This window comes from Chlorocebus sabaeus, chromosome 11 (genome assembly GCF_047675955.1).
Source record: "Chlorocebus sabaeus isolate Y175 chromosome 11, mChlSab1.0.hap1, whole genome shotgun sequence".
NCBI lineage: Eukaryota > Metazoa > Chordata > Mammalia > Primates > Cercopithecidae > Chlorocebus > Chlorocebus sabaeus.
Window position 1 is genome coordinate 7353487 of NC_132914.1, and position 24034 is coordinate 7377520.

The 24034-nt window shown below is 46.2% G+C and overlaps 1 protein-coding gene across 1 annotated transcript; it reads left to right on the plus strand.

Annotated features, from left to right (window-relative positions):
* Positions 1–9881: 9881 nt before the first annotated feature.
* LOC103218857 (complement C1s subcomponent) lies at positions 9882–20244 on the plus strand. The gene is made up of 12 exons (XM_037988338.2): positions 9882–10040; positions 10936–11101; positions 11684–11891; positions 12104–12281; positions 13489–13614; positions 14319–14518; positions 15051–15204; positions 15752–15867; positions 16277–16355; positions 16880–17008; positions 17668–17742; positions 19059–20244. Exons 2-12 carry the CDS (start codon positions 11097–11099, stop codon positions 19853–19855), a joined length of 2067 nt encoding a protein of 688 aa, XP_037844266.2. The 5' UTR covers positions 9882–10040; positions 10936–11096; the 3' UTR covers positions 19856–20244.
* The last annotated feature ends 3790 nt before the right edge of the window (positions 20245–24034 follow it).

The window sequence follows — 24034 nt, forward strand, 5'->3', positions numbered from 1 at the left end:
CATGCCCAGCTAATTTTTGCATTTTTAGTAGAAAAAGGGTTTCACTATTTGGCCAGGCTGGTCTTGAACTTCTGGCCTCAAGTGATCTATCTGTGTCAGCCTCCCAAAGTGCTGAGATTACAGGCATGAGCCATTGTGCCCGCTGCATTGTAAAATTATTGTAGTGTGTTTTTCAGCTCTATCAGATCAGTTAGGTTCTCTTTTATACTGGTTATTTCATCTGTCAGATCCTGCATCATTTTATTGTGATTCTTAGTTTCCTTGGACTGGGTTTTGCCATTCTCCTGACTCTCAACGATCTTCATGCCTCTCCGTATTCTGAATTCTCTTTCTGTCATTTTAGCCAACTCAGCCTCATTAAGAACCCTTGTTGGAGAACTAGTGAGGTTGTTTGGAGGACGTAGGACAGTCTGGCCATTTGAGTTGCTGGAGTTCTTGCATTGGTTCTTTCTCTTCTCTGTATGTGGGTGCTCCTTTAACTGTTGGGCTGCCTCTGATTGAAGGGGCCAGGTAAGGGCATGGTGGTTGTGCTGGAATCCCAGGTCAGACAGCGCTTCCCAGTGAGCAGAAGTGAGGACCTCAACTTGTGTGGAGAAGAGTCTGGCCACCTTTCTGTGAAATGGGTGCTCTCTGCTGGAGGTCTGGACCAGCCCCTGGTCCTCTTGGACTCTCTACAGCTGGAGACAGCAAGGGTGAGGGCTGCAAGACAGCAAAAATGGCAACCTGCCCCTCGCACTGGGGGCTTTGTCCCAGGGAGTTGCAGAGCTGCTACTGGCTCCATAGCCCCGGTTGGGGGTGGCTGGAGACCCAGACTGAGAAGACCCAACCAGTGAGGAGATACAGAGATTGGGGGTCCACATAACAAACAGTTTGACCACCTTTTCGTAGGGCTGCTGCAGTATGCTGGGAATCTGCTTCAGTCCCTAGTCACCTCGGATTTTCCAGCACCTGAAGCATCAACACTGAAGGCTGCAAAACAGCAAAGATGGCAGCCTGCCCTTCCCTCTGGGAGCTCCATCCCAGGAAGGTGAGGACCTGTTGTTGACCTGAACATATCAGCAGGAGGTGGCTGGAGACCCCATTCAGGATATCCCACTCAGTGAGGAGGAATGGGATTGGGGAACTGCATAGAAAAGCAGTCTGGCCACTTTTCCATAGGCAGCTGTGCTTTGTGTACTCACTAAAGCCTTAAGGCAACAACAGCTAAGGCTGCAAAACGGCAAAGATGGCGGCCGGCCCACTCCTCCCCCTGGGCACTCCATCTCAGGGAGGAGTAACACTGCTATTGGTGGCTGGCTGGTGTTCCAAGCCAGTGGGTCTTACCCTGCCAGGAGCTGTAGAAGCGGGGCTTGTAGACCATTGCTGCTCAGCCCCGTGGATTCAAACCCTTTTTTAGGAGTATGCACGGGGTCTAACCTCACACTTTGCTGGAGTTACAGCTGCGTTTGCCAGGAAGCCCAAGTATCTAAAACTGCTGGGGCTCTATGTGTGTCTGGGTTGCTGCTCTGCCAAGACTCCACAGAGCTCCGTGTCAGACTGCAGGCCCTGTGGACTGGGTTCATGAGGGGATCTCCTAACCTGAGGGTTGCAAAAAATCTGTGGAAGAAGCGTGGGTCCCCAGGGTTGCTCACTCACTCACTGCTTCCCTCGGCAGGGAAGATTCCCCTGGCTCCGTGTCGCTCCCGGGTGGGTGATCATCTTGCCTTGTTTTCTCTGTTCTCTGTGGGTCGAGTTGTTTTCTTGCTGAATCCCAATGCATGTACCTAAATGTGTCAGTTGAAGGTGCTGTATTTACTTGCCCCTTCTATTTCTCTCAATGAGAGCGGCACACAAAAGCTGCTTCTAGTCTGCCATCTTGGCTAGCTTCCTCGAGACATGTTTAAAAACTACTGCACCTGCTATCCTTGGACTTCCACACCTTTTTTTTTTTTTTTTTTTTTTTTTTGCCTTTCTTCCCTATTAGAAAGTAAGTTCCTTGAGGGCACTGGGGATTCTGGTTTGTGTTTGGATTTCCCCTACACATTGAGCATTCAATACATGTTTGTTGGGTAAATGAATGAATTAGCATAAGAATATTGGAAGTTTCAATAAGCTGTCATTAGAGAACAGATGCTCTGTTTGGAAGTAGTAAAATATCTGGAGGAACTATCTTTTGTAATCTAATTTTGAAGACAAAAGGAGCCACTAGGTTTTAAAACTGCACTTAGAGTTGTCATTAGGAAAGATTAAGTTTTCAGTTTGTGTAGGTTAGGACTGGGGACCTGAGAAACGAGGAAAGGGGGTATACTTCCAAGGCATCTATTCAGATGAGATGAAATGAGGATCTGACTTAGAGTAGGGCAGAGGATGTGAAAGACATGGAAAAGATAGAATCAGCAGGTCTAGGCAAGGATTTGGGGGCAGAGGAGAGGGAAGATTAAAGACGACTAAGCTTTGAACCTAGATGGCTGGGAAATTGGTAGAGTCATTAACAGAAAAAGGGAGGCCGGGCGCGGTGGCTCACGCCTGTAATCCCAGCACTTTGGGAGGTCAAGGCGGGCGGATCACGAGGTCAGGAGATCGAGACCATCCTGGCTAACACGGTGACACCCCATCTCTACTGAAAATACAAAAAATTAGCCAGGCGTGGTGGCGGGCGCCTGTAGTCCCAGCTACTCGGGAGGCTGAGGCAGGAGAACGGCGTGAACCCGGGGGGCGGAGCTTGCAGTGAGCCGAGATCGCGCCACTGCACTCCAGTCTGGGCGACAGAGCGAGACTCCGTCTCAAAAACACACAAACAAAAAACAGAAAAAGGGAAGGGGAAGCGTAAGATCCCCATTGAAATGCCAGCCATTCAGTACCATTTGAAATCTCAGCGCATCCATGGTGCCTTTTCTTTGTGATTTCTCCTTAACCAGATGCAGTATCTTTTTCCTTTTAGCGATGAAGCCCTTTGTCACACTTCTTTCATGTTGCTTACCTTCCTCTACCTAGCGTTGTGACTCTGACCCTATCATCTTTGTAAGCTACGAGGCACTTAATACAGTCTTCTCATGCTTTGTAACACAAAAGCACAAGTGGAGGGTGGAGCAGAGCAGCTCCCCTACCTTGGCTTTACCTTGTTACTGCTCCTTTTCCATACTTATTTTCTTTTATTTTCCCCTGCATTCACTTTATTTCTTTTGATAGATCCTTGTTTTCGCTTGTATAATTTTTGTAGGTTAAAAAAGTTGTATCAATCAACTATTTCTTTTTCGTTTTATTGGATACTAAATGCTTTGATACTTTGGCAAACATTGTTTATATCTACAGCCCTTGACAATAGTTCAGATTCCCTGTATGTTGTAGGGTGGTATTCTCTTCCTTACCCATAATGTTTCCGTGTAGAAATGTCTTCTGCAAGGAAGCTGAGTTCTGTTTGTGCTCTAGAGCACTAGGAAGATTCTAGCTTTAATTTGTGAGTGCCCTGCTGAGGTAGGGAATACTAGATTGGCAAATTCCATTTTACGTTCAGGACCAAGGAAGAAATTGTGGAAAGACTGACCTTGAACTCGGGTGGCTTGTTCACAGACTTGAGAATGGAAAATTCCCCCCAAATTACTGGGTGGATATATTAGCCCATTCTCACACTGCTATGAAGATACTACCTGAGACTGGGTAATTTATAAAAGAAAAACGTTAAATTGACTCACAGTTCCACATGGCTTGGAGTCGGCAGGGGCTTGGGGGCGGGGGCGCTCAGGAAACTTACAATCATGGCAGAAGGGGAAGAGGAAGCAAGGACCTTCACATGGCAACGGGAGAGAGGAGTGAACAAGAGCAGGGAAAACTGCTTTATAAAACCATCAGATCTCATGAGAACTCACTCACTATCATGAGAACAGCATGGGGGAAACTGCCTCCCTGAGCCAATCACCTCCCACCTTCCACACGTGGGGATTACAATTCAAGATGAGATTTGGATGGGGACACGAAGCCTAACCATATCAGTGAGTTTCAAGGTGATATACTTACTATAGATAGGTTTGCTAGTATTGCCTGTACCCTTAAGGTCACCCTAATTTGTTACTGAAATTAAAAGGGGAAAGAAAGGCTGGGCATGGTGGCTCACGCCCGTAATCTTAGCACTTTGGGAGGCTGAGGAGGGAGAATCACTTGAGCCCAGGAGTTCAAGACCAGCCTGTGCAATATAGTGAGACCCTGTCTTAAAAAAAAAAAAAAAAAGAAAAAGATTAAAAATGGGGAGGAAGAAAAACTCGTGTTAGGGCATCTGGTAGAGGTATTGGTCTTTACCTTGGGGCTCAGGCTTCAAAGCTTCAGTGACAACCTCAGTTTGAAAATCTGCTGAGGATGCTGCTTTCAGCTGAAATGAACATGAGGGCGTGGGGAAAGCCCTTCTTAGGAAGAAGACGTTTTAGGTCTTAGTGAGTCCAAAAAAGCAGAGTGGCAGAAGTCATAAAAGAGGCACACGATGGAAATGTCTGTTATTTTTAATATCATGGAGGCTGCTAGAGTTCCAGCTAGGGAGAGTTCACCAACTAACAAGGCACTGAGGAGCCCACAGCTTGGGGCTCATGGGGACAAGGTTGGGAGATGGTGTTGGGAGGGGATGCGAATTTAAAACTTCCTCCTATGAGGATCCCGATATGGCAAGTACAAAATGCCCAATTAACCTTTTTCTACACGATTTCTTCCAATGGTGTTTAAGGTCACAGGACATAGACTTTTTTTTTTTTTTTAGACAGAGTCTCACTATTGCCCAGGCTGGAGTGCAGTGGTGTGATCACAGCTCATTGTGGCCTTGACCTCCAGGGCTCAAGTGATCTTCCCACCTCAGCCTCCTGAGTGGCTGGGACTACAGGCATACACTAGCCTGCCTGGAACTTTTTTTTTTTTTTTGTAGAGACCAGCTCTCACCATGTTGCCCAGGCTGGTCTCAAACTCCTGGACTCAAGCAACCCTCCTGCTCTGGCCTCCCAAAGCGTTGGGATGACAGGCATGAGCTACCACACCTGGCCCACACGACATGGATTCTGAACAATTGGCATACATTGACTGGCCTCAAGGTAAGGTTTTAAGCTAAGCTTAATCTTTTCTGTTGCCCTCAGATACCATTGAATTTCTTCTTCGGATTTTGGTGACATTAAGTGCTGGTTTCTGGAAATATAATTTTAGTTTTGCCTGGGATGATTGTCTTGGGGTCTGGGGATAGCTCATTTTCTAAATTTTGTGGTTGTGGGGCTGGTGTTGCAATATTCTTGTGTCTCATTACTTTTTGGAATTTTAAAAACTGAGGCTCATGGAAGGCTTGCCTCCAAACTCAGTCTTTGAAGCTGTGGAGGAACTAACGTGTTCCAGCCCAGGCTGCAGCTTCTGAAGGGACCACAACTGCCCAGGGATTGGAAACCTACTAGCTGAGATTAAACAGAACACAAATTGGAACTGATGGTTTTGTGGCTTTAACATAGAAACTTTGGGCTTCAATTACTTTTGACTTTAATGTCATAGTTTTAGTTTGCAACGGGATTTGAACTTTAATTTTGGAGTTTGATAAATGAGAGGGTTATTTGTTGTTCAAATTTGAAACTGGGAGGGTTATTTGTTGTTCAAAAACTTTATTGTTGATATTTCATTGTTGGAGCTTCTTAATACCATTGTTTAATCTCATCGTGGATCTCTGATAGCTACTTAGATATCATGGCAGGATGAAGTTTTATTTTATTTATTTTTGAGACAGGATCTCACTCTGTTGTCCAGGCTGGAGTTCAGTGGTGTGATCATAGCTCACTGCAGCCTCAAAATCCTGGGCTCAGGTGATCCTCCTCCCTTGGCCTCCTGAGTAACTGGGACTACAAGTGCATGCCACTATGCCTGACTAATTTTTTGACTTTCTGTAGAGATGAAATATCGCTATGTTCCCCAAGCTGGTCTCGAACTCCAGGCGTCAAGTGATCCTCTCTTTTTGGTCTACCAAAGTGCTGGGATTACAGCACTTTGGCACGAGCCACCATGCCTGACCGATGAAATTTGAGTTGGGAAATGGAGCACCCAGGCTGAAGTGCAGTGCTGTGATCATAGCTCACTGCAGCCTTGAACTCCTGGGCTCAAGCAATCCTCCCGCCTCTCAGCCTCCTGAGTAGCTGGGACCACAGGCTGGCTAATTTTAAACACTTTTTGGAGAGATAGGGTCTTCCTATGTTGCCCAGGCTGGTCTTGAACTCCTAGCCTCAAGCAATCCTCCTGCCTCAGCCTTCTGAGTTGCTGGGATTACAGGTGTGAGCCACTGCTCCTGGCAATGTATTTCAATTTCGTGGCAAAATAGCAGAAGTGAACATAAAACACAGGTGAGGGTAGGGAAGAGTCTAACTTTTCTGGCAAGATCAGGCAGCGTTGAGTTACAAGGAAAAGGGGAAGGAACCCTGGACACATTGATAAGGTGTCCTCTTTTCCTTGCTATTAACTGAAGCATGCTCTTGATGGGGAGGAAGCTGCTGCTACTGCTGCCGTGTTTGGTGTTTGGAGAAGTTAATGTGTTTTGTTATTTGTTAAAAGCTTACTGAGTACCAGGTATACGCTGAATGCTTAGCATATGTTATTTTGTTTAATCTTGGCCACAATGGGCCCTGACAGTGATAGCTATGTCTGAAATAGGTGCTATTATCCTCATTTTACACCTGATGAAGCTGGAACTCAGAGAGGCAAAGTAACTTTTTCAAGGTCACATGGCTAAAACAAAAGGTAGTGAATGGTTTGAATTCACTTTGGCACATTCATTCAATCAGCCAGTCCTCAGGTACTCACTGAGCATGTTGTATCAGCCATTATTTTTAGTTGCAAGCAGCAGAAACCAACTTTGGTTGAGTTTAGCAGAAGATGAATTTATTAACGCGATCCTGGATTGCTCACGGAAACGCCAGGGGAGCTGCAGAGCTATATGTGAAAGCTTCCCAGCCTGGACAATGGTCAGGACCTGGCTGCTTCTGCTGCCACTTCTTTGGCCGTGCCCTGGATGCTTCAGCTTGCGATGCTTACCCGCTGGGACTGGATGCTGTGTGCTGCTGAAAACTCTACCTCCTCTGTGATCTTGCTGTGGCCACCACTGTCCCCACAGGCTCCAGGGTCCCTGCTTCCTGCCATTACTGCCTCTGGATTCAAAGCCTGGGCCTCTGACGAATGGAACGTGTGTGCATGTGAAACTGCCTTTGCAAAGATGATGACCGTAAGGGAAGTCTAGCATGGGTGACTCCATCTTGCCTCTACCCTCACAGGCTGGCTGTCCTCAATCATTCCTGGGCATAGGCCAAGCTAACCATGGGAGAAATTTAGTTTACAGTTTAACTCTGAAGGAAAGGTGATACTAGTCGCTCCTTAAAACGTACCCTCTCCTTGCTCAGGGACCTGCCTTTGTAAAACAAATGAAAGGCCACAAGATTTAGGATTATGGGAGGGGCTTGAATTTTGCTAAGATGTGGGTGTAGCTAACCGATGACCAGCCATTGACCCCTAGCTTGCCTTTCTATAATCCCTTACTGCTCAGGAGTCATGCGGCCAGAGGTCACAAGATCTGTGACTTCCCCAATTGCTCCTATAGATAACATCACTATTGTAAAACCAAGTATTAGTCTTTTGAGATGTTTTTCAGACTTTTGCATTCTGAAATGATTCATGACTCAACTAGTCCTGTGGCCCCCACCCAGAGGTGGACTTAGTGCACAAGGTCTATTTTCTCCACTCGTATCGTTTTATCCCCAATGAATCAGTAGCATCCATTTTCTGCTCCTACTGCCCACCAAATTATCCATAAGAACCCTAGCCTCTGAGTTCTTGGGGAAACTGATCTGATTAATAAACTGCCATCCTTTCACTTGGCTAGCCCTGTGTTGTTAAACTCTTTCTCTACTGCAATACTACGGTCTCAGTGAATTGGTTTTGTCTACGCAGCAGGCAGGAAGAACCCTTCAGGCAATTACAAATTAGCCTGCTCCAGAGCTGCTGGGGGTGGGGGTGACACCCTTCTTGTGCCTACGTCTTCTTTCTTGGGAGGTCGGCTCTGTTCCCCAGACTGATATGATGGGGAACTCCTCAAATATGGCCAAGCAGTTTGAATGCGGGGCAGCCAGGAGAGCCACAGATGGTTGCATGCATATCTGTGGTCTGCATGACGCTGCTAGACATGGTGGACAATACCAAGATGAATCAGACCCAGCACCTGCCTTCCGAGACCTTATGGGCTCATGATTCTCTTCCTTTTAACATGTATATTTATTAGGTACCATAGTGTACAAAGCTTGTTTGCTCGAATTATTTCATTAGGTCCACCTGATAGTCATGTAGGGTGGGCAGGACTGATATGATTTGTTTTATATTTGAAGAAACTAGGTCTGTCAATAGTGAGCCAGGTTAAAAAAAAAAAAAAAAAGAAATCAGGAAGTTAGGTGATGAGCCTAAGGCCTTACCTCTGGTGAGGAGCAGAGCTAGGACATGAGCCTGTGTTTTGGCTCCTGGCCCAGTGCTGAGCCAACTAAAGGGGCATAAAGGGGAGCTGAGATCAGGGAAGGCTCTGTGGAGTGGCACTGCCCCTCATTCCCTTGTCTGCAATTCTAAAATCCAAAGGGGCCGGGCGCGGTGGCTCAAGCCTGTAATCCCAGCACTTTGGGAGGCCGAGGCGGGCAGATCATGAGGTCAGGAGATCGAGACCATCCTGGCTAAAGCGGTGAAACCCCGTCTCTACTAAAAAAATACAAAAAACTAGCCGGGCGAGGTGGTGGGCGCCTGTAGTCCCAGCTACTCGGGAGGCTGAGGCAGGAGAATGGCGTGAACCCGGGAGGCGGAGCTTGCAGTGAGCTGAGATCCTGCCACTGCACTCCAGCCCGGGCGACAGAGCGAGATTCCATCTCAAAAAAAAAAAAAAATCCAAAGGACTCTGAAAACAAAGTCTCTCTCTCTCTCTCTTTTTTTTTGTAATGGGATCTCATTCTGTTGCCCAGGCTGGAGTACAATGGTGCCCTCTGCAGCCTCGACCTCCCTGACACAAGTGATCCTCGTGCCTCAGCCTCCTGAGTAGCTGGGACTACAAGTGTGTGTCACAACACCTGGCTATCGCTTTTTGTTTGTTTCCAAGTTTGGGACTAAAACTCAATTTGGCAGCAAAACCTGACCCGAACTGATGGAATTTGTCGTCTTTAGTTATCCACTTACCATCAGATCAATCTGTTTAGCTGCAGAAATCTTAATGTTTGTTAATAGGGGGTTATCCTGGTCCATAAAGGGAGGGAGAGGAGGAGATATTACCTAATACTGGGTCCATGGACTACATAGCCTTAAAAAAATCTATAAAATTTCAAAACACAGCTGGCTCCAAGGGTTATAGATAAGGGACTCTGGGTTGGATCTGAACAGGGGCTCAGTTGGGGGGTAGAATTTCGATGTTTGGAAGGGATGTGGAGGGATGTTATGAAGAGGAAGCCTCATGCCATACCACCTTAGGTCTCGGTGTAAGTCATCATCAACCATTACATTTGCTTTAAAGCAGAGATGACTTGCATTTCTGAGAACTACTTTCCCTTAATTCATGTTTCACACACATTTGGAGGGCTGGGCTTTCTGGGTTTGGTTTTTTCCCCTGGTACCAATCCCCGCCTTTTCCCACAAATCACCTGACTTCCCCGAAAACTCAGAAACACGCCCTTTGGCTGAAAAATAGCATTAAGCAATCGGTGAAATTCCCCATTCCTCCTTTCCCGCTTGGAGCCCTGGATAGAGGCCTCTCAGGCCTGGGAGGAGGATGCTATCCTTGTTTCAAAAGCAGAGGGAGCTCCAAGATCAAGGCTGAGTTACTCTTTCCCTATGTCATGGTCTCCCAGCCCCCTCTGTTTAGATCAGGGAATTTCAGACATGCACACTCTTAGGAACAGAACCCGGACAGGGAGGCTGACCGGAGGTTCCTGCAGAGGGAGCGTCAAGGCCCTGTGCCGCTGTCCCCGGGGGCCGGAGGGGTTGCCCAGCATGCCCACTGGCAGGAGACAGGGGACTGACCCACTTGCTCCTACCAGCTTCTGAAGGTAAAATCCTTACAAACGAGGAGCAGAGCTTCGATGCAGGAAGAAAGAAAGGCAGAAAGCTTCACGTGGGAGGGCTTGGGGCAGTGATAGAGGGCTGACAAAGGCAGCATAAAAAAAAGGCAGAATATAGACAGCCTATTTTTCCTAAGCTCACCCCATCCACCCCTACTTCACCCCCTTACCTACCACTGTTTTCAGGGTTAAAGCAATTTTAGCAAGACTTTACTAGGAACTGTGGGGAGATAGCTTATATTTTCAGTAAGTTGGCAGGGGAGCGGGGGTGGCAGCAGGGACAAACCCCAAAGAAACTCTGGAAAACAAATGTAGGAAGTGTTTATGTTCCTTGTCATTTGGCTGTCCCTTTTCTCCTTCCTCACGCAACCCTGTCTCAGCAGGGCAGCACTTCCTTCCCAGACTGCTTGTTCCAAGGCCCCCGACTTCTCCTAGTGAAAGAAGCTCCTGCCTCCATCCGTGGGCGTTGGGAGCATCAACGGAGATGCACGCAATGATATACAGCAGACAGGGCTGCTTGAGGAGATAAGGAGATCATGGTTAAAGAAGAGGGGCTGTCCTAGATGGATGGTCATGATGCGCGAAGACTGCTGAAAACCCGAGTGGAAATGGGAGCATTGTTCTTGAGGGCAGGGGAGAGACTGATACCGTCGGGGTGGGGCTGGTGGAGGACAACAGAGGAAGAAGAAAACTGGGAGAAAGTACTCGATTCCTTTGGAGAAAAATTAGGAGAAAGTCCAGAGAAGCAAGGAGGGAAGGATACAATTTAGTTATAGTCTAGAAAGTTAGTTGAAGTTGAACTAAGGAGGGTGTGAGGGGCCCGGTGCCATGCGGCGATGTTGGTGATATGGCTCTGTTTAACCTGTGTGTTATCCCTTTGAAGGTGACACTGAGCCCCAGGTGACGCCACACCACCAAAGAAGGTGCCTGTGTTTGTCAGACAAATACAGCCAGGCCTGCCACCCCTTAGGCTCCAAAGTCCCGAGGTCCAGAAAGCCAGGACCAAGAGACAGGCAGCTCACCAGGGCAGACGAATCGCCAGAGATGTGGTAAGTCATCAAGGGTCTCCAGAGGTTACACAGACTCTATTCCCTTCATCTTCTCAAGAAAAGTGCTCATGGGCCAGGCATGATGGCTCCCGCCTATAATCCCAGCACTTTAGGAGACCGAGGCAGGAGCATTGCTTGAGCCCAGGACTTTGAGACCAGCCTGGGCAACATAAGGAGACCCTGTCTCTATTAAAAAAAAAAAAAAAAAAATGAGCCCAGTGTGGTGCGTGTCATCTGTGGTCCCAGCTACTCAAAAGGCTGAGGTAGTAAAATCACTTGAGTGCAGGAGGTCAAGGCTGCAGTGAGCTGAGATCACACCACTGCACTCCAGCCTGCGCGACAGAGTGAGACCCTGTCTGAAGGAAAAAAAAAAAAAAAAAAAAAAGGGGGCTCTTATCTGAAGCCTGGGTTTTGGTTTGACCTGGGCCTTTTCTTTATTCCGACCTAAGATTCTCCCCCATGGCAGACCGACTGACTACCTCTATCTTCTTTCCCCTTTCTTCTGCCTCTGACAAATAGCGCTTTCTGTCCTAGGCTACTAGTGCCTGGGTCACCCGCCAATCTATGCCTCTTTTTTTTCAGGTGCATTATCCTGTTTTCCCTTTTGGCATGGGTTTATGCCGAACCTACCATGTATGGGGAGATCCTGTCCCCTAACTATCCTCAGGCATACCCCAGTGAGGTAGAGAAATCTTGGGACATAGAAGTTCCTGAAGGGTATGGGATTCACCTCTACTTCACCCATCTGGACATAGAGCTGTCAGAGAACTGTGCATATGACTCAGTCCAGGTATGTTATAAGCACAAAAAGAATAGAGAGAGAAGACCAGGGCTGAGGTAGTGGAATAAGCATGTGGGAGGGAGAGCCACCTGTACTCACAGTGAACTGAAGTCAAGTCCTAGGGGCATAAATGTTCTACTCTCTCTGTCCCTTCTCTTACCTCCATACCAAAATATTACCTTTCCTAGCTTTTTTATTGTTGCTGTTGACTCTTCTCTTAGATAATGTCAGGAGACATTGAGGAAGGGAGGCTCTGTGGACAGAGGACCAGTAACAATCCCCACTCTCCAATTGTGGAAGAGTTCCAAGTCCCATACAACAAACTCCAGGTGATCTTTAAGTCAGACTTTTCCAATGAAGAGCGTTTTACGGGGTTTGCTGCATACTATGTTGCCACAGGTAAGGCTCACCCTTCTGCACGTGCCTTATTGACCCAGCTAAAAGATTAGAAGTGAGAAATCCGCTGAGCAACACGTTGAATGAGGATTCTGTTTGTAATTCATACAAAAAGTGTTGACTTGGCCTGAGTCCCTCCATAAATCACTTTTATGAAATTCAAATGCATGATCATTTCTTAGTGGTGATGATGATAATGGTAATAACACATATTACATAATACACAGTAATTTATCGAGAGCCACTGTAAACTGGGTATGTGCCGGGGATTTTTCCTATTTTAACACAATCATCACTTTCACCCTTCAAGGTAGGTGTTATTTGCTCCATATAAAGATGAAGAAAATAAGGACTAGGAAAGTTAATAACTTGCCAAGAATCACACGAGGAATGTGTAGTATTTAAACCCATTCAATATATGGCATTTAAACCTTCAAATTCTGGGTACTTCTGTATCTCTCTCCAGGTTAAAATGAAGCTAGGACATCTCATAAAGCCAAACTATTGTTTAGATTTGATAGAAGGACCAACATCATATAAAGCAATGAATGTCCTGATTCCTCCCTGCAGAAGGCATCATCATGATGTTTACCTTGCAGAGTGTCATCCCTGGAGCTGAAACGCTCTGTACATGAGAAAAGTCAAGGACCTCTGACATTAAGAGCTCCCTAGGCCAGGCGTGGTGGCTCACGCCTGTAATCCCAGCACTTTGGGAGGCTGAGGCGGGTGGATTACTGGAGGCCAGGAGTTAAAGACCAACCTCGCCAACATGGTGAAATCCTGTATCTATTAAAAATACAAAATATTAACCAGGAGTGTGGTGCGTGCTTGTGTTCCCAGCTCCTCAGGAGGTGGAGGCATGAGACTTGCTTGAACCCGGGAAGTGGAGGTTGCAGTGAGCCGAGATCGCACCACTGCACTCCAGCCTGGGTGAGAGAGTGAGGCTATGTCACACACACACACACACACACACACACACACACACACACACACACGAGCTCCCTTATACCTGTGTAGTGGTAGGGTTCAACTCTGGATCCATATGTCAGGAGAGTAATATAGAATAATACTGGCCTGACATGCGATCCCTTGAGGGATCTTTAAGCAACAGGCCTTTCCTACTTTTTCTTACCCTTATGGTTTTAGGTTTAACCTCATTCTGCCTTCTTGGTGTTTGTTCTTGACCTCAGCCTCTCTCTACTCTTTGTAGACATAAATGAATGCACAGATTTTGTAGATACCCCTTGTAGCCACTTCTGCAACAATTTCATTGGTGGTTACTTCTGCTCCTGCCCCCCGGAATATTTCCTCCATGATGACATGAAGAATTGTGGAGGTGAGCTTGGTGTTAAGAGGACTGCATGTTCCCTGGGATTTGGAATGGCTGAGGCCCCCCACCCTTCCAACTTCAATTAGGCCCAGCCTTCATTTGGCAATTATTCCTTTTTTATTTTTAAATTTGCTTATTTATTTATGTATTATTTTTAAGAATTTCAATAGTTTTGGGGGTACTGGTGGTTTTTGGTTACATGGATGAGTTCTTTAGTGGTCAATTCTGAGATTTTATTGCACCTGTTACCCGAGCAGTGTACACTATACCCAGTGTGCAGTTTTCTCGTCCCACTTCCAACCGCCCCCAATGCTGAGTCCACAGAGTCCATTGAATCACTCAGTATTGGCATCTATTCTTAGTTAGTCATAAGCTGAGATGAAGCCACAAGAAGGGAGGAAGATAAGACTACAGGGTAAAGTTAGTTAATTGGAGAAGAGAGATAGATGTCTGTAAAAAGTCTACTGGGGGCTGTTCATAACCAGAAAAGGCTCCATCCTAAGCAGAGTGATGGAAACCTAATAGGGCTTGGGTGTTCCTGCTGATACGTACTGCATGTGTAATTGCTGCATCCCTCCAGTTAGGGCGGGGATCTCAGGTTAGTTTGAATGGAGGACTGTCAGTTTCTGAGAGAATGAATCATAGAATAGTGCAGGAATTCCTTTGCTTGACGCTGTATTTGATTCTCCCTTTCACTTTTTCTCCCTTAGTTAATTGCAGTGGGGATGTATTCACTGCACTGATTGGGGAGATTGCAAGTCCCAATTATCCCAAACCGTATCCAGAGAACTCAAGGTGTGAATACCAGATCCGGCTGGAGGAAGGGTTCCAAGTGGTGGTGACTGTGCGGAGAGAAGATTTTGATGTGGAACCAGCTGACTCAGAGGGAAACTGCCTTGACAGTTTAGTTGTGCGTGACGGTTGATTAATACCCCCACCCTCAACTTACACAAAGAGATCTCTCCCTGAAGAGAAAGAAAAATTTTTTTTGAGATAGGGTCTTGCTCTATTGCTCAAGCTGGAGTGCAGTGGTGCAAGCACGGCTTACTGTAGCCTTGACCTCTTGGACTCAAGCAAGCCTCCCACCTCAGCCTCCTGAGTAGCTAGGCCCACAGGCATGCGCCACCATACCCAGCTAATATTTTTATTGTTATTTATTTAGTTATTTATTTACAGAGATGGGGTTTTGCTATGTTGCTCAGGTTGGCCTGAAACTCCCGACCTCAAGCAAGGCTCCCACCTCAGCCTCCCAAAGTGCTGGGATTATAGGCGTGAGCCACTGCACTCAGCCTAAGGATAAAATTATCTTTTCTCCTGACCCTTATTTTCCTTCTTCTTATTTTATGTGACATTTAATGCCTCTCTTATTTTTATCTCCCATCTTCCAATTTTACCTCTTTCCTTTAGTTCTTTCCCTCTTCTGATTTCATCATTTTGTTCAGTTTGTTGCAGGAGATCAGCAATTTGGTCCTTACTGCGGTCATGGATTCCCTGGGCCACTAAATATTGAAACCAAGAGTAATGCTCTTGATATCATCTTCCAAACTGATCTAACAGGGCAAAACAAGGGCTGGAAACTTCGCTACCATGGAGATCGTGAGTAACCTAGAAGTGCCTCTTTGGTTGGTGATACCAAAGTCCCCAAACAATGTGGGATCAAAGCAGGTAGATGATCTAGGCACAGTGGAAGTACCTGTGATCTCAGCTACCAGGGGAGGCTGAGGCAGGAGGATCCCTTGAGCCTAGGAAGTAGGAGTCTGAGTCCACTCTGGGCAACAGAGCAAAACCTTGTCTCTAAAACAAAACAAAAACAAAGCAACAATAGTTTGAAAAACAGATAGATTGTTGTTCTGATAGTATCCTGAGATTCTTCACTTCCTCAGGAAAATCTAAACCAGTCAATGGTTGCTAGGAATGCCTCAACCCCTAGTAATCCTTTAACTAGACCTGAGAGTGCAGACAGTTTGGGGGTGGTTAGTTGGTAATGCCATATGATTTTAGACATCTGCTGTATTGGAATGTTAAGCATCAGGAATGAGGACAACTGGATGATTTTAGAAAGTGTGAGAATGATGTAAATAGAATGAGAGTCTTCAACTATTTAGTAACGTTTTTTTCTGGCCCCAACTTCTGTTCTTTCAAGCAATCCCCTGTCCTAAAGAAGAAACTCCCACTTCTGTTTGGGAGCCTGCGAAGGCAAAATATGTGTTTAGAGATGTGGTGCGGATAACCTGTCTGGATGGGTTTGAAGTTGTGGAGGTAAAGTACCATCTTGGCTTCTCCCCAATCCCTGGCCCCAGATCAGGATGAGCAGACTGAAATTGTCCAGTTGTTTACCAATGTAAGTGTGTGATCAAGGTATAACGCCTTTCCCATAAACACGACAGCTTAAGATCTGTAGTTCTCCCTTGTGAGTCATGGAGCTCCCTGGCCAGCTTGGCATTCTCTCTCTGCCTTCAGTCTTCTTGGGGAAGGGGAGTTGACACGTTGGGGTAGAGCTGTCTGTCAGCCTCATCTCCTGGGTGCTTTGGGTCAGGTGCTAAGATGTTCCCAAGCTTCTTGTGGTGAGGACTCCTCATGGATCCAAGGCCAGAGATCAATTCCAGTTTTGATTTTGGTTTCCCATATCTCTCTTCAGAAATAAGTGGTGATGTTTGTTATTCTCCAGGGACGTGTTGGTGCAACATCTTTCCATTCCACTTGTCAAAGCAATGGAAAGTGGAGTAATTCCAAACTGAAATGTCAACGTACGTGTCTCTTCAAAGTGGAAGTCTTTCTTTTTCTCTCAGAGAGAATGGAAAGATCAGCACATCCAAATTCAGATGCATGGTTTCCTCTTAGGCATGTGAGGGAGTGGGTTGGGTTTTTGAAGGGAAGCCAGTCATGGAGGCTTTTCTAGTCCAGCCCCGAATCTGTTCCCAGGCCAACTAGATCGGCAAGTTTCTTTCCAAGAAAGGGGCTATGGGATAGGTCGAGTTAATAGCCCCATGTGGGTGCATTTGTGGCTTCCACTGGGCCTTCACCAATCGCTGAGAACCAGGCTCTTCACTACGGCTTTCACGGGGCCATCTGAGTTGGCATCTCAGTGGGCCAGAGACCTGAGAATTGCCAGTTGGGGAGGATGGCCACAGAGAGGCTGGTGTGGGGAGGTTCATCCCAGGTGTGCCTGTGGATATGGGGTGGGGAAGTAGTGAGGATGAAACTGGCCCCATGACTCCTCCTTGGTGGAAGTGGCTGTCCTGACCATCGCTCTCCTTCCTTCGTCTGGTAGCTGTGGACTGTGGCATTCCTGAATCCATTGAGAATGGTAACGTTGAAGACCCAGAGAGCACTCTGTTTGGTTCTGTCACCCGCTACACTTGTGAGGAGCCCTATTACTACATGGAAAATGGAGGAAATGGTAGGTTTCTTCTACTGGAGGAGAGAGAGAGTGAGAAGGTGTTGGAGGGTGAATAGCATAATCTGTCTGTGCCAGACAAATGAAGGCGATAGGACAGGCATTGTTCATCCCTTTGGCTTCATCCAAAGATACAGTTTTCATATGGAGCAGGGCACGCTCAGGGTAGCACCAGTCACAGGGAATCATAGAGGTCACCAGCTCAGCTTCACAGCTGCCGCAGGAATTCCCCTACAACGTCCATTTCATGGGATTACCCACCTTTGGACCAGTTATTTCATGTAAAACCCACAGGAGCAATGCCTCCTGCTTCAAGCCAGCAAGCTACACTGACTGGCTTTGTTGATATAGAGGCTTTGGTCGTGCTAGATGAAGGGCTGGATGAGACACTATACATTCTCTGCATTGCTTTGTATTTTATTTTCCTAGTTTTCCAATGCCTTCTTTCCTTCTGCTTTGGAGATGTTCCCTTTGTCTCCCCTGGCGGGCTAGAGGCCTGAGGGATTGGAGGAAGATATTTTTTTCTGGCTGATTTAATCTGATTTACTACTTGAATCCCAGAGGAGCTGAGGCTCTGAAGGAATGGGGCAGGCTGTGGGGGAATGGAAGAGGAAGGGAAGATGTGGTAGTGAGTGTGGCCTGTGTTCTCTGTGCTATTTCAGGGCAGTATCACTGTGCTAGTAATGGGAGCTGGGTGAATGAGGCGCTGAGCCCAGAGCTGCCGAAATGTGTTCCAGGTAAGGAGGGCCGAGGCTTGGGGAGAGATGATAGGCACGGGTGAATGGGAGTCACCTTCTGAAAGCAGCTGTAACCCTCTTGGGAAAGGACTGAACAATGGCCTGCCAGAGTCCAGCTCAGTGAGGTGGCAGTAGCACTGTGCCGTGGGCTGCCTGGGCTGTGGGGAACCTCCTCAGCTACACTGAAGCCAGGCCGACTGCAAGGAAATGTAAGCGTCAGCCAGCGACAGTTGGTGTCTGGTAATGTAGCTGCAACGAGAAGATACAGAACTGCTAAAAACAGGGCCTGAAAACTGAGAGTGAGTAATCAACATTCAGAAACAAGACTAGTTAAATAACCTAGTTATTATATTAAAAGTTTATATGGCAGCAAGATATCAAGGAATTCAAGGAACGAGGAAGATCAGAGTTGGGTAGCAGAAGGCTGGGGCAAATCCAGTAGGATGAAGACCATCCTGGTTGTTACTGAGAACTAAAGACCAAGCTTATTTGTTGTCTATATTATCTCATTCACGTCCTTGTAACAGCCCCGTGAGCGAGGTGTCATTAGTCTTATTTGACCGGTCAATGGGTGGGTGCTAGTTCACAGAGTTAGCAAGTTGCGAAGGCAGGCTTTGAGCCCAGGTCTGTCTAAGTCCAAAGCCTGTTGTGCTCAACTTGGAGTCCCTCCAGGCTGTCTAGTAAAGGATTTAGGTAAGCAGCTTCACTTGAATTCAGTTATTAGTATAACTGAATGGTAATGGCACCAGTCACTGGGAGTGACAGGTCAAGGCCAAAGAAGGAACCCCTGTCTACTTCCTAGGCTGACCTGTGGTTTACTAGGAGGGACTCAGGTGCAACTAGGACTCCAGTAAAGAAGGTGATTAAAGTTTGATCTGGGCATCTGAAGAAGGCAGAAAGCTTCCCTCCTCCACCATCTGTGTGAGAAAAGGGTTTCCAACACTGGCTCTTGTTTGGGCGCTGGCCTCACATGCCGAGTTGGGAGGTGCAAGGGGGACCCCTGCCTCCAGAGGGGCTGTGAGTCACACTGTGGATAGCGTGAGGCACCAGTGCATCTGGACTCAGTGATTCACACACTGCCTCTGGTTAACTGAGCTCTCCCATGAGCCTGCTATGACATCGGCAAAGCGGGGTGTTTAGGTAAGACCAGGGTGGGTCAGGTATTGAGCTTGTTGACCAAATAGGGTTGACTATTTTGTACTAGAGAACCCTGCAACCTAGCAGGTAAAATTCTTTGAGTGGTTGGAGGATTTGCAGGAAGCCAGTATCATTTCTTGCTCCTTCCCCGTGTTTTTTTTTTTTTAATTCCTTCCTAGTCTGTGGAGTCCCCAGAGAACCCTTTGAAGGAAAACAGAGGATAATTGGCGGATCCGATGCAGATATTAAAAACTTCCCCTGGCAAGTCTTCTTTGACAACCCGTGGGCTGGTGGAGCGCTCATTGATGAATACTGGGTGCTGACGGCAGCTCATGTTGTGGAGGAAAACCAGGAGCCAACAATGTATGTTGGGTCCACCTCAGTGCAGACCTCACGGCTGGCAAAATCCAAGATGCTGACTTCTGAGCGTGTGTTTATTCATCCGGGATGGAAGCTGCTGGAAGTCCCAGAAGCACGAACAAATTTTGATAATGACATTGCACTGGTGCAGCTGAAAGACCCAGTGAAAATGGGACCCACCGTCGCCCCCATCTGCCTACCAGGCACCTCTTCCAACTACAACCTCATGGATGGGGACCTGGGACTGATCGCAGGCTGGGGCCGAACAGAGAAGAGAGATCGCGCTCTTCGCCTCAAAGCGGCAAGGTTACCTGTAGCTCCTTTAAGAAAGTGTAGAGAAGTGAAAGTGGAAAACCCCAAAGCAGATGCAGGGGCCTATGTGTTCACTCCTAACATGATCTGTGCTGGAGGAGAGAAGGGCATGGATAGCTGTAAAGGGGACAGTGGTGGGGCCTTTGCTGTACAGGATCCCAATGACAAGACCAAATTCTACGTAGCTGGCCTGGTGTCCTGGGGACCCCAGTGTGGGACCTATGGGCTCTACACACGGGTACAGAACTATGTTGACTGGATAAAGAAGACTATGCAGGAAAATAGCACCCCCAGTAAGGATTAATCCAGATACATCCCACCAGCCTCTCCAAGGGGCGTGACCAATGCATTGCCTTCTGTTCCTTATGATATTCTCATTATTTCATCATGACTAAAGGAAGACTTGAGCGAATGATTTAACTAGAACTTGATTGTTGAGATGCCTGGCTGGAAGTAGAGAGGTAGAGTTTGATCATAGAATTGTGCTGGTCATTCATTCATGGTCTGACTCCTTGGGGTCCTTTCCCCTGAGTACCTATTGTAGATAACACTATGGGTGGGGCACTCCTATCTTGCACTATTCCACAGGGATACCTTAATTCTTTGTTTCCTCTTTACCTGTTCAAAATTCCATTTACTTGATCATTCTCAGTATCCACTGTCTATGTACAATAAAGTATGTTTGTAAGCAAATTTTGGCTGACTTACCTCATTCCACACCAAATCCTCAGGATTATAGAAGGGGAGTGGGATGAGAAGGCTGTTATATCACTGAAATTGGGCATCTAGCAATTTATATTTAATTTAATTGTCATGAAAACAGAGAATTCAGCTTTTCTTCTCTCTTCCAACTGAGATTTACTGAATATTGTGGATTAGTATGAAAATTGCCAGTGTTAGGCATCATATTCTGCTTTTGAAACTCTTTAATATTTACCTGGCCAAAAAAAAAAAAAAAAAAAAGAAGAAGAAGAAAAGAAAAATAAGAAAAAAAAAAAAAAGAAACTGATTAAATCTCATTGGGTGCATGGCTCACACCTGTGATCCCAACACTTTGGGAGGTTGGGGTGGGAGGATCACTTGAGCCCAGGAGTTCAAGACCAGTGTGAGCAACATAGGGAGACCTTGTCTCTACAAAAATAAAAAATAAAAATTAGCTAGGCATGGCGGTACATGCCTTAGTCCCAGCTACTCAGGAGGCTGAGGTGGGAAGATCGCTTGAGCCCAGGAGGTCAAGGCTGCAGTGAGCTGTGATCATGCCACCGTACTCCAGCCTGGGCAACCAGAGTGAGACATTGTCTTGAACAAAACAAAACAAAAAACTCCCAACTTATTCAGAAGTCCATGTACAATAGTTTGAGTTGGCTGTTTAAGATCTTTAAGTATAAATTGTTTCAATATATCAACTGAAAGTTAATTTTCCATTAATACTCACCTGTATCATGCAATATTATGACAACAAAAAAGAAAAACTACAGAAATTGAGCATGCTCTTGTCTGCTTTCCTGGTGGTTTTGATCAATTTGTGACAATGTTTTCATTAGATTGAACTCTGTACCAAGATGACATAGCAGAAAATCTCCCTTCTATTTTCTAGGGGAAGGAAAAGAAAATATTCCTCCTCCCAAAGAATGATTAGTGATGAGAAATGACTACAGAATAGAGACTTAGCATTTTACAAACTGAGGACAGGAGAACTGTCTCAGGATGGTGGTTGCCCTAACAGGGTGTCTTAGGAAAGCAGAGGTCTGAGAAGAGCTGAGGGGGAGTCTGACCTGTTCGATGTGACACGTGGCTTTCAGGAGGGCAGTTTTTACCAGAAGCCAAAAACGGTTTGTTTGGTCCCATCAAGTATGGACTTTGATATTCCATAGACCAAGAGGGCTAAATTCAAAAGCTGACCTTAGACCAGAGGGTAAACACGATGTGGTAACCAGAGGAATTCTAATTGAAGGGCCTGAAGAATTGAAGGGAATTACAACTGGGAGCCTCTGGGATGATTATATCGTCAACCAAGCAGCATAAAGTCACTGTGTCACCCCTGAATTGTATGCCTTGTAGCCGCCTCCTCACACTTCCTGTCATTGCAGGGGCAATGGAATTGACAGTGTGGCCTGGGCGAGAGTGTTTCGGTGACAGGAGGATTCTTCTAGAGATAAAAAGGCATTGGAGAAATATTAAGATTTAGAAACATGATCTGTGATAGAGATATTTTTCTTCTTTTTTTATACTTGGGGTAAGAGCAAAACATTAACCTGGAATCTGATAAGTAACAGAAAAGGAAGTTCACCCGTCTTGGAGAATCACCAGTCTATTTGGGTTCTGCCCTTGCTGATGGGCTGAGATATTGGTGAAGAGTTTCCCTCTTTGCTGCCGCCTTGTACAGCGTGACGGGTATGGGTTTTGGATCATTGACTGTGCTGCAAGGTCATTTCTCTGGGTGAATGGCAGGGAGAAGAGCTCAATGAATCATCATCAGAGGCTCAGGGAGGTGATCTAAATGAATCATCATCAGAGACTTTAGAGCTGGGAAGAGCTCATCACCAGGTCCTAGAGGGGCTAGAAAGTCATTCATTGTGTTTAAAGGGTATCCGTCATAGTACCTTACAAGTTACTTGGGAACATATGTCTGCTTCTTCTGAAACTCAGGAAAACAGTGTTTTTGTTTTTTTTTTTTTTGGTGGTGCAACAGAGATTTACTCTTGTTGCCCAGGCTGGAGTGCAATGGTGTGATCTCGGCTCACCACATCCTCCGCCTCCCAGGTTCAAGCGATTCTCCTGCCTCAGCCTCCCAAGTAGCTGGGATTACAGGCATGCGCCACCACGCCCAGCTAATTTTGTATTTTTAGTAGAGATGGGGTTTCACCGTGTTGGCCAGGCTGATCTCGAACTCCTGACCTCAGGTGATCCGCCCGCCTTGGCCTCCCAAAGTGCTGGGATTATAGGCATGGGCCATCGCTCCCGGCGAAAATAGTTAGCTTTTTAAAGAAGTCGAATTGTCACTTTTCTTTGGTCTGAAGAAAATGGACTGGCGGGTCAGCAGCTCATGCCAGGGAGGAAAGACAATGTCCAGTAGTCAAGAGGACTTGAAGCAAAGGAACTTACTTGAAACTGGACCAGCCCAGAAAGGGCTAGAAGGGATCCTGGGACTCTAAAGTTTCCTTTACAGTGACTGCTAGAATCAGAAACATATACTGTGGAAATGTGACTTTTTTCCTGCATGTTGGTTATTATTTTAAAAATTGAAAATATGAGGCCGGGTGTGGTGACTCACGCCTGTAATCCCAGCACTTTGGGAGACCAAGATGAGTGGATCACCTGAGGTCAGGAGTTCAAGACCAGCCTAACCAACATGGTGAAACCCTGTCTACTAAAAATACAAAAATTAGCCAGGTGTGGCAACATGTGCCTGTAATCCCAGTTACTCGGGAGGCTGAGGCAGGAAAATCACTTGAACCTGGGATTACAGTGAGCCAAGATGTCACCACTGCACTCCAGCCTGGGCAACAGAGTGAGAGTCCATCTCAGACACACACACACACACACACACACACACACACATACACGACACAACTTTATTTAATCTTGATCAAATCCACAAACTCTGCCATGGTTATTAAAATAATGATTTAACAAAACTCCTTTTCTTTTGACATATTCACAAGAAGTTGCAAAGTTAGTACAGAGAGGTGCTGTTTCTCCTAATGGCTACATCTTAGGTAACTACAGTACAATATCTAAACCAGGAAACTTATGCTAGTACAATGTGCACGGGTAGTTTTGTGTTATTTTACTACATTGGAGAGTCATGTAAGCACCTCTGCAGTCAAGATATGAAACAATTCCATCACTGCAAAGATTTCCTTCTTGCCAAATTTTTGTAGTCCACCCTTTTCTTTTTTATTTTCTCTTACAATCGTAAAAAGACACATTGGAAAGATCCAGCTTCTCTTAGTTGTCCTAAGAGGAAATTGATTTTGGGTATATCCACCCTTGAACCAGAGAAAAGCAGAGACTGGACATATTGAGGGACACGAAGTTATGGTAACAAGAACCACAATGGGGGAATCCCCCAAAGCAAACCTACAGGGAAAGTCTCTGATGGACCTAGTTTCCTGAATGGAAGCATCTGTTTTAAAAAAAAATCTCTCTTCCTCTACAAGGGACTACAAAGGAGGTAGAAGACCTGCAGCTGCCAGGAAGGAGCTCATTCTGATTGTAACCATTGCATTCTGCCTCATCTCCAAATGGGCTGTTTGCATTGTGTATCTATCTCCCCTTAGGTTTAATGTGGAAACAAATTATTTCTTTTGTCTTCATTGCTTAAGGACTGAGTGTGAAATATTTTTGGCATAATATGCTCAGGTTTTTCTGGCTATCTGCCTATTCATGGATAAAATGAAAATGTTTCTGGATCTCTCTCAGACAGAAAGCAAGAAGAACTTAAGGTTTTTAACAGAAAAAATAAAAGAGGATGGCTAGA